This window comes from Chanodichthys erythropterus, chromosome 19 (genome assembly GCF_024489055.1).
Source record: "Chanodichthys erythropterus isolate Z2021 chromosome 19, ASM2448905v1, whole genome shotgun sequence".
In the NCBI taxonomy this organism is placed as follows: Eukaryota; Metazoa; Chordata; class Actinopteri; order Cypriniformes; family Xenocyprididae; genus Chanodichthys; species Chanodichthys erythropterus.
The window spans coordinates 24,699,461-24,710,572 of record NC_090239.1 but is presented as its reverse complement, the minus strand read 5'-3'; the positions used below and the strand labels follow the sequence as shown (position 1 = coordinate 24,710,572).

At 36.7% G+C, this 11,112-nt stretch overlaps 1 protein-coding gene across 4 annotated transcripts in view; it reads left to right on the top strand.

Annotated features, from left to right (window-relative positions):
• Positions 1-1,056: 1,056 nt before the first annotated feature.
• usp22 (ubiquitin specific peptidase 22) overlaps positions 1,057-11,112 on the top strand; it is a 60,336-nt gene continuing 50,280 nt past the window's right edge. For all 4 annotated transcript variants that reach the window (XM_067369303.1, XM_067369302.1, XM_067369300.1 and 1 more), the window contains exon 1: positions 1,057-1,460. In XM_067369303.1, the coding sequence (XP_067225404.1) occupies positions 1,341-1,460 (120 nt within the window). In that variant the 5' untranslated portion in view covers positions 1,057-1,340. The remainder of the gene's footprint in view (positions 1,461-11,112) is intronic.

Sequence of the window (11,112 nt, the reverse complement as noted above, 5' to 3'; positions counted from 1 at the left end):
TTTCTGGTCATGAGTATGAGGTAACGCAGCTCTGTTTATCATATTAGATACATTTAAGTGTGTTGAAAATGATGTTATAACGTTACTCTGTGCGTTCGCTCAGTGGCTGCTGTGAGACACTGTTACACACTGCAGTAAGATCGATTTTACAATGTCATATTAAATACGCTGGATATCTTGTGTTGATAAATGGCATGTAATTAATTTTATGATGTACGTATTGTATGATGGAGAAAAAGCTGTATTACTGTTAATAAAAATAAAGCTGCATATGATTATGCTATGTTAGCTACTTCACAAAATAGTGTTTTTCTCTGAGGCATGGTAAAGCATGGTACTCGCAAAAAATCAACAATACGACTAAACGTGTTGAGCTATATAACAATAATTAGTTTTCTGTCTATAAATATATCAAAACAGTTGCCTATTAAAATGGTAAATATTAAAGCGTCTTTGGTGTTTTCATGGTTTCTACAAAATAAAACCGGAAACCGAGGATAACGCGGGTATGACGCAATTGACATGCGACTCCTCACACGTCCCGGAGCCTTGGTTAAAATTACAAATTTATCACGATAGTTGGAAACATTTGGGATATTGTAAGTACTCAAGTGAACAAAATATATAACACTGGCCTAGTGGTGTTGGGATATTTTACTGCAAAAATATTACATATTGCACCTTTAAATGTTTTGATTATTTAATTTATCCCACCAGTAATCGGAATCGGCACTCAGTCCTCCGTATAGCTCCACTTTCACATTGATTTTCAATTTCACAACTTCAATGCAGGTAGGCATGTGGACCGTGTGTTTTCTACTTGAATGACATAACCAACAAGAACAGAAGCACCGACGCGAGCTCCTACTGCAGCCAATCGCACGCGCGCGTGCGGCGTACAAGTCTTTGAACAAAGACAAGCGGTCGCGCCAGCCAATCAGATCGCAAAGTTCTCAAAAGGCGGCGGGACTTTAACGGAAATGACACCCGCGTTAGCCAATCAAAGCCACGGACCGCAACGCATCTGCCAATCGGCGTTTAACATCGCAAGGATTGCGTCGCCCACGGGCTCAGTTGAATTCCATTGCCGTCCATTAAAACAGCCGACTTGGAAAATACAATATCAAAGTGTGCTTAGTTATACCACAAGCTCGCGTGCGCAATTATCGTCAAGGATGATATGTTTGTGGAGCGAGGATATTGAGAAACGCTCCACGCATGTATAAGGTACGCATCTTCGACCCCGCATTGCCTGGCAAAACGGAACAATTGGTGGATAATTCTCCTCGTGACTTCATTTCATCGCTGAAATACAGAGGAACTCGAATGTGTGTTCTGTCATGAGTCCAGCCGGGTGTTCCCATGTGAACGGGTTCAAAGTGGACAACTGGAAGCAGAATCTGCGGGTCATATACCAGTGCTTTGTGTGGAGTGGCTCTGCCGAAACCAGGAAACGCAAGGTAAATAAAATACATCAGAGCCCAGTGGTGCATTGCATCGGCCCATCCTTCCCGATGCCAAGTCCTCAAACACAAACGTGTAATTCGCGTGATTTATTTTCACCAAGGGATATGAATCCACGTCCATCCCTATGTGTGCATGCAAGTGGATGCATTGGCTGGCCTGCGCAGACTCCTTATGCATTGCTTTCATGGGGCTGGACGTGGGGATCAGGAGATGCCCGTGTTTTTTTAGATGATTTAGGCGAGTTTAATTGTCATGCATTCATGCAAGACCTTATTTTTGCGTTTTTGATGCTCACCAGGCCTCGGAATCATTGATTGCCCAATGCACGAATAGAGGTTTCAGTTTCACAGTTATCACGGAATTTGTCTGTTGAACAAGTTATGTTCACGGCCTCCATTTTTAATAATTTCGTTATTATGTCAACAATTTGTGAACCACTCGTTCTTTTGAATCGGGTCGTTTCAGTGAATCGTTTGAACTGGTGTTCGGAACCGCATTGAATCATATTTGAACCGTTTTTTTTTTCCTTTTCTTTCTCAAACATAGTACTGAACTGAATGTTTTTTTGTTTTTTAATGAGATGAATCTACTTCAACAAACCGAAAATGAAATTACAATAAATACCCTTGTTAGTAAATCTTCATATGGCTTGATTGAGCTGGAATTAAAAATCACATTTATTTTCTCTTCAGTGGAACTGAGTATTAAAGGGTTAGTTCACCCAAAAAATTAAATTATGTAATTCATTACTCACCCTCATGTCGTTCCACATCCGTAAGACCTTTGTTGATCTTTGGAAAACACAAATTAAAGGATTAGTTCACTTTCAAATTAAAATGTCCTGATAATTTACTTACCTCCATGTCATCCAAGATGTCTTTCTTTCCTCAGTGGAAAAGAAATGAAGGTTTTTGAGGAAAACATTCCAGGATTTTTCTCCATATAGTGGTCTTCAATGGAGCCCAAACGGTTGAAGGTCCAATTTACAGTTTCAGTGCAGCTTCAAAGAGCTCTACACGATCCCAGATGAGGAATAAGAGTCTTATCTAGAGAAACCATCGCTCATTTTCAAAAAAAAAATTAAAATTATATACGTTTTAAACATAAATGCTCATCTTGAACTAGCTCTCTTCTTGGTCAAAGTTTGAACTAATTGTTATATACTTGCACTAGCATATTGTATATGACAATTTAGTTCAAACTTTGACCTGAGGAGGGCAGTAATACACTTAGAAGTGTCTACACTGTTGGAATTTAAATAGAGAAGAAGAGAGCTAGTTCTAGATGAGCATTTATGGTTAAAATGTGTTATATATAATATATATATATATATATATATATATATATATATATATATATAATATATATATATATATATATATATATATAATATATATTATTTATTTATATATATATATATATATATATATATAATATATATTATTTATTTATATATATATATATAAATATAATATACATATATATAATCTTATCTATTGTTTCTCTAGATAAGACTCTTATTCCTCATCTGGGATCATGTAGAGCTCTTTGAAACTGCACTGAAACTGTAATTTTGACCATATGGGCTCCATTGAAGTCCACTATATGGGAAAAATCCTGGAATGTTTTCATCAAAAACCTTCATTTCTTTTTGACTGAAGAAAGAAAGACATGAACATCTTGGATGACATGGGGGTGAGTAAATTATCAGGAAATTTTAATTTGAAAGTGAACTAATCCTTTAAAGGCTTAGTTCACCCAAAAAATGAAAATTATGTAATTTATTACTCACCCTCATGTCGTCTCACATCCGCAAGACCTTCGTTGATCTTTGGAAAACACAAATTAAGATATTTTTGATAAAATATGATGGCTCAGTGTCAGTGAGGCCTCCATAGACAGCAATAACACTCCCGTTTTCAATGCCCAGAAAGCTACTAAAAGCATATTTAAAACAGTTCAGTGTTTCAAACTTAATAAAGCGTAGAAAATACTTTTTGTGCACCAAAAATAACAAAATAGCAACTTTATTCCACAATATCCAGTGATTTCAAAACACTGCTTCATGAAGCTTCGAATCTTTACGAAACATTTGTCTCAAATCAGTGGTTCAGAGCGCCAAAATCGCATGATGTCCGTAAACGAGGCTTTGTTACGTCATAAGAGTTTTGAAACTTCAATAGTTCACGTGACTGTGGCAGTTTGATACACGCTCCGAACCACTGATTTGAGACAAATGATTTGTAAAGATTCAAAGCTTCATGAAGCAGTGTTTTGAAATCGCTGGATATTGTAGAATAAAATCGCTATTTTGTTGTTTTTGCCACATAAAAAGTATTCTTGTCTGTTTATAATATTAAGGTTGAACTGTTTTAAATATGTTTTTAGTAGCTTTCCGGGCATTGAGAAAGGGAGTGTTATTGCTGTCAATGCAGGCCTCACTGAGCCATCGGATTTGATCAAAAATATCTTAATTTGTGTTCTGAAGATCAATGAAGGTCTTACAGGTGTGGAACGACATGAAGGGGAGTAATTAATGATATAAATTTCATTTTTGGGTGAACTAACCCTTTAACGCTAACTTATAAACCTTTAAAGACAGACCTACTATGAGCTTTCTGGTAAAAAACTACATTACCCATGATTCTGCACAAAATCTCCACCAATCAGAGAATGGAAAGTAAAAATTTACAGGAAGAGATCTCTTTACTGCCCGCCCACTTCCATGAAGCACTGAAAATGACGAAGTCAGTTCCCTTTCTATAGCCTATAGCTCTTTAAATCAATAGTTTTAAATGTATTCCCAGTGCTTCATGGGATTGTGGTTTCTTTCCTTCATTAAAATTCACAGTCTTGTACCTTTTGTCTTTCTGTGCAATTTTCAAACACTTTCTATTGCTTCAAATCAAATTGATTCACTTCATAGATGGCTGGTTTGGCTCATGGCTTAGAACTCTTAAACAAAGATGTTTTAAAGTCCCTATGGGAAAATAAATGGAAAAAATACTACTGGAACCAATGCAGCTGAAACGGTCAGGAACTATGATGGTGCAAAGAATCATTGATTTGAGACATTGAATCACTTCAAAGTGTTCGAAAGAACCGGTTTGCAGAAATGAGTCAGACTTCCATCACCTTTTCGAATGACAGTTTAATAACTAACTATCCTAACTCAACTCAGCTCCTTCTGAAAAACAAAGGATATCCTGAAATGTGCATCATGATTCATTCAAATCAAATGTCACCCTCCATATACGTGTCTCAGCATGCGTTCCTCTGAAAGAAATGCCAGTCTCTCAGGCTAGCCAGACTGATATGTCAAAAACATATTAATGATAATCATTGTATGGCTGAATCTTTGATAATGGGTCGTTTATTAATTAAGGGTGAGTGTTGCCCCAAGTTACATCTGGTTCACTTAGGATTGCATGACTCATCATCTTCACAATTGAGGTCAAGTCAACTGAGTTTTATGAAGGATAAGGTTTTCATACTGCATTATTTTGATGTTTATTTTAGCATTATTAATCAAATTATTCTTGTCTATAAACCCAGCCACGTAATTCTTTCCGTGTGTGCATTAACTTCCTTCTCAAGGGCCAAATTCAGTAAGTACGTGTCACTGTTTGAATATATTGTATATTGCATATGATGGAAAGTTTTTTAGAGGCGCTTTTTTTGAAATCTATATCTCGCTGCAAACTGTAAATTACAGGGTTGTATTACACCACATCTGACCTATTAGACTCACCCGCTATTCTCAGCCTTACTAAACCATTTATTTAAAGGTTTAAAGATAGTTCACCCAAAATTGAAAATTCTGCCTTCAATAACTCACCAAACCCAGACTTTCGTTCATCTTTGGAACACAAATAAAAATATTTTTAATGAAATCTGAGAGATTTCTGTCCCTAAATTAAATGTTCATCACATAAAGAGATCGAGTCTTTTCAGAAGACTTGGATTAAACCGCTCGGTCCATTTTACGATCTCTTTATAAATGTTTTGGGTTTCAATGGAGGGACAGAAATCTCTCAGATTTCAATAAAAATATCTTGGTTTGTGTTCCAAAGATGAATGAAATATGGTTTTGGAACGACACAAGGGTGAATAATTGATGATCGAATTTTCATTTTTGGGTTAACTCAGCCTTTAATGCAGCATTTAAACATGCTTAGCTGGGCGGAGTGTAAAATAAGAAGGATTTGCCACATGTAGTACTAATCATAAGTTCCCAGAAACCAGATCACACCAGGGCCTGCGCATCTGTAGAGCACAGGTGGGAAAGGGAACAGACTCGCCTCTCATCTGTCCGGTTGTACCCGTGAAGGAACAACAGGAATATGAGGAGCTCAGTAAGCACTAGAGAGCCCTGCTCCAGTCGGCCCCATCCCCCTGCTGCAGAACAACAGATGAAGGCCTTTGGTGGATGTATTTTGCACCAGTGCAGAGCCTAAGCTTCAGATGGCACACCCACAGATGCATTCTGCTCACAATAGGCCTGGGCATCGACACAGATGTCACGATTCAGTTTGATTTCGATTGACAAATGATCAATTTGGATATATATCTTCCGATTTGTATTTCCACAGGATGAAGGTAACATCTTACGGATTTATGTATGAACCACTTTTAAAATCTTCCCGGTTTATTTGTTATATGTGGCATCCGTTTCAAAAGTTCCGGTGCTCATGATAACTTTCATTAACTCTACAAAAAGTCAATCCACTTCAACAGCGATGCCATAGAAATTTACAGAGCTACCGCAAAAAAATGGAAGTCCAAACACAAAATTCTAAAGATGGCTGTATGGTTCATGTCAATTTTCTTTTGCATTACAGTAATATTACAGGTTAAAATTAGGGATGCATCGATATGAAAATTTTGACCGATACCGATAACTGATAATTATTTATATTTGAAAGCCGATAACTGATATATTGGCCAACAAATCATAGAGGAGAACCAGTTTGGCCGATAATGTATGTAATTTTGGCTGATAACCGATAATTCTTAATATTTGAAAGCCGATAACCGATATATCGGCAGATAAACCATAGAGGAAGAGTGAGTTTGGCCGATAATGTATGTAATTTTGGCTGATACCGATAATTCTTTATATTTGAAAGCCGATAACTGATATATTGGCTGATAAATCTAAAATCAAAAAATGTTGTCCGATACCGATAATTCTTAATATTTGAAAGCCGATAACCGATATATCGGCCGATAAACCATAGAGGAAGAGTGAGTTTGGCCGATAATGTATGTAATTTTGTCTGATGCCGATAATTCTTTATATTTGAAAGCTGATAACTGATATATTAACCGATAATTCTAAATCAAAATTATGTAATTTTTGAGAGCCTGAATACAAAAACAAAGTCTCCCCATTAAAAGCCATGTCCCAAGCACACAATTATGTTCTCATTATAATATTATGTAGTCTATATGACAGACTTGCGCTGTACATTTTCTTAGCTGTATTTTCTTTTTTGAAGTGATTTCAATCATATTTTAAAGTAATTAAAAACCATAATGGCGGACAGTGCACATCTGAAGTGTCTCAGCTGAAGGAAATAATCCATTATTTATTGGCTTTAATATATCGGCCAAATTTTCTTATCGGGCCGATAATAACATGAAAATGAACATATATCGACCAATATGTTTGCAGATATATTGTGCATCCCTAGTTAAAATTAACAATGGGTTTGTATACAAACATTTAAATTGCAGTTTTTAACGTTATAATAATAGGTTTTAATGACACAAATATGGTTTTACTCCAATTTGTTTTTTTTTTTTTTTAAATTTAGCCTAAACATATAAACGGTGGCTGTCATAACTTGTTTTTCGGGGTTTATTCAAACATACATTCAATAATATTGAAGAACAGGTTAAGTAAATGTATGAATATGTAGTACAGTGCACATATTTAACAAAATACTTCTCTCGCTCTCTTTCGAGTTCAATTTTCGAACTGAGTTTATAGTCATTGAATGGCTTTAACCAAGTACATATAGCATTACGTGTCATTGTGTACACGCTGTTTAATTGACGTCTTTCCACGTTTGAAACTCTTATTGAGTGATTCTGTATATCATAAGTAACAAAGTCACTCCAGTCACGTCACATTTATTTATACAACACTTTATACAACGGATTGGTTTAAAGTAGCAGCTTTCAGGGTTGCCAGGTCTGTGCAACAAAAGTAGTCCAAAAATAGCCCAGTTCGATTTTCTCCATCGGGGGGGCCGAATTCTCCACTAAATTTTTATGTCTGGGGGGTGTTTTGGAGGTGTTGGAGTGCCGAAATCGTACGGGGGTAGAAATCAACCCACGGAAAACAATTGTACCTGCGGCAACAACTTAAAAGTAGCAATACTGGCAGCTTTACAGTATTAAACATGAAAAAACGGCATCAGTGTCACTTTTATTTAGAATTACAACTTAATTTTCTACTATAAAGCGGCTCTCCAGTGTGAGAAGAAATGAAGAAATGACCCGGAGAAGATTTCCACATCAAAGAAGGCGGGGCCTCAGAGCCACACCCACCTGTTACATCATCGCCACAGACCAATGGTAGTTTGAAGGTGTTTCCAGAAAAAATTCGCTTTGTCAAGCGGTTTCGAACTCCTGAAACAAACTCTAAACAATCTTCGATTTGGCCTAATTTTGTTCGAAATGACCTCACACCAGTTCATTCTTCAATTTCACTTGTATCGTGGCCTTAAATGAGTAAAAATTTGTAGCATATTTATTTTTAATCATGAAAATGTCAATTAGTAAATCACATCTCATTATATTACTAAAGCTAAAAATGGTTAAATTTAAGCAATTCCCTTTTATGTTTTCAGTCATGCTAAAAGCTTAGCCTACTATCATACTTAATTTGTTAAAAAAATGTTTTTTAAATATCTAGATGTCACAATAATGCAGCTGTTTTTGATCATGCATTGAAGCGGGCAATATGATCCTGCATGACATAGACCTACTATTGTGACATTATCCGTTTCAGATTAACCCACCCTGAATGACACACACAAATTAGGCAAAGTGTGATTGTTCACTTCACTTTTTTATTCAAGCAGTGTTAGCCTGTCTCAGCGGGCATTTCTTGTGAAGAATATGCTGCAAAATACAAGGACTGTCCTTTATAGCTAGAGGATTCGGTTCAGTTTACCCATGCGGTTTCGCTCAGGTGGGTAGATGCAATTGAACATAGAATTATTAGTTGTAGCATTTTAAGTCGGCACACTTGAGGGGTGTTTGAGTAGTGAGTCAGATTACATGGATTATTATGGATGCTTTCCTTCCCAGTCTCCTACATGTCCTGAATCAGTAGATTTAAAGATAAGTGTGCGATTGAGTTTTTGTGTTTTCACCACCATTCTTGTAATACGGGACCTTGCTATAAATACAGGACCTGTTATACCATGTGATGAGCGCAAGAGACGCCTCACTTAGGTTCTGTTATATCCAAGCAATGATCATAATGATCCCTGCTGAGCAGGCTTTATGCATTTCATATAGACAACGGTGTTTGCTGTGCTCACACAGCAAGTGAACAGATCATTCATTACGTATGCAGAGACGCCTGCGGGCGTTTTCATTTATTTATTGTATGTGCTTGTATTCACCTAAGCTTAGCTTCACATCTCTGGCCCAGTTAACGCCTGGTGTCTGCCATTTTTTAACTGATCACTCAAATGATATTCGATTCAATTCTAATCTTGATTCAAAATGATTCAATACAGATTCATTTGGATCTGATTAGTTTACCATGCATTTGGGAATGCAACGTATGCTTTTTCAAATTTGTATAATTTCCAATATTTGAGGCCAGATAACAATACTTTATTATTTTTATTATTATATATGATACAACTGTATCATAGCAAAAAACTACAATATGTATATATGTATACGTTTGCTATTAGCATCCATAATTTTATATTTTCTTATTTTCAAATAGTTACATTAATTAGTGCTCAAGTAGTTTTTGCTATGGTATAAAATTTGGTACTGGGAACCATGAAATTTTACCCGTGTTTGTACACCAGTACTGCTGAAATTTCTGTAATATATAACATTTTTATATATGAATATGTAATACATGCATATTAAATCCTTGGTAAAATTTGATCTCAGGGTCACGGACACTAAACTGAGATATGTTAATAATACATTGGACCTTTTTAGTGGCGTGTTTTTCCAAAAGTACACAACACATCAAGATTTAATTTGTTTCTGTCCATTAAGTTTTACTAATGAACATTTAATTCATATTGTGTTTGCCGACGTTCACAAGCACTTCGATATAAGAGTGGTAATTAGTCTGAAGGCCAGAATTATGGCTTTCTTTTAAAAAATTGCACATCCATGCAAAGTTCATCTTAGCCATGGCAGTGATTAACACCAGCCTGCATTGAAGCTTGTCCAATTATTCGTATAGTCTTCATTTACCATTAAAAACTATTTTTATAGGGCGGCTGTTCCACATCTATTCTGCATGTGAAGTTATATGGGCTTCCAGCTCACCATCAATAATTAATTGAACCATGGGCCGTTTGTCATATTGATACCAGCTTCCTCGAGATGCTGTGCGTTTGATATATACGGTCCCACAGCATCTGCATGTCCCTCCTGAGCCTCCGCAGATATTTACGGAGAAGGTGCAAGTCTAAAGCGCTCGACAGCAGGCCACAGAGGAGTTTCTCGAGGCGTGGAGGATGTTTTAAATCAGGAGGACTGAAGAAAAGGAGCAATGTGACTCAAGGAGGAAGATAAAGGACTTGTGCTATGCTACAGTTTTACTGGCTCATAATTCATAGCCTTACAAATGCTTAAACACCACGTTTGTGACTTGAATACAAATCAAGATCATTTGATCGTTTTTATCCCAAGATATTGTTTTGTTCTCGGGTTTTAGTGTGTGGTGGAGGAGGACGGCTTCATTCCAGATGCACTGAAGATTACATTCAAGACTAGCACAAACTTCAGAACATTGTTGGACTAATAAATGAAAAGTAGAGACTACAAACTTTTACTAAATACATTTAGTGTGACAGTAGCTCGGCTGATTTAGAGGGAACCTGTTATGCCCCTTGTACAAGTCTCTGGTGTCCCCTGAATGTGTCTATGAAGTTGCAGCTCAAAATACCCCACAGATCATTTATTATATCTTGCCCCTATTTGGGTGTGAGCAAAAACACACCGTTTTTGTGTGTCCCTTTAAATGCAAATGAGCTGCTGCTGCTTCCGGCCCCCTTTCCAGACGAGGGTGGAGCTTTAACAGCTCATGCTTTGGATGATCAACAACAACAAAGCTGGAGAATGTCATGCAGCCAAAATGTCAGAAATAGTCCGTAGCGGTGTTCAGTCTTACATTGTTGGACACTGATGGAGAGACTCAGGAAGACGTTACAACTTTTAGAATGAAACTAGACGTTTCTGAATGGTTAGCGGATAAATTTATGTAGCTGTTGTGGAGTTAAGTTACTAGCATGTACCGTCATGTTAATCTTTTGTGCAAATCCACCGTTTAACTGACCCTAGTTTGAGAAGCAGTCTGGCGTAAAACGATTTGCATAATTATATAACACTTTACTGACTTTTTTCACCACATTTCCTTCATAAATG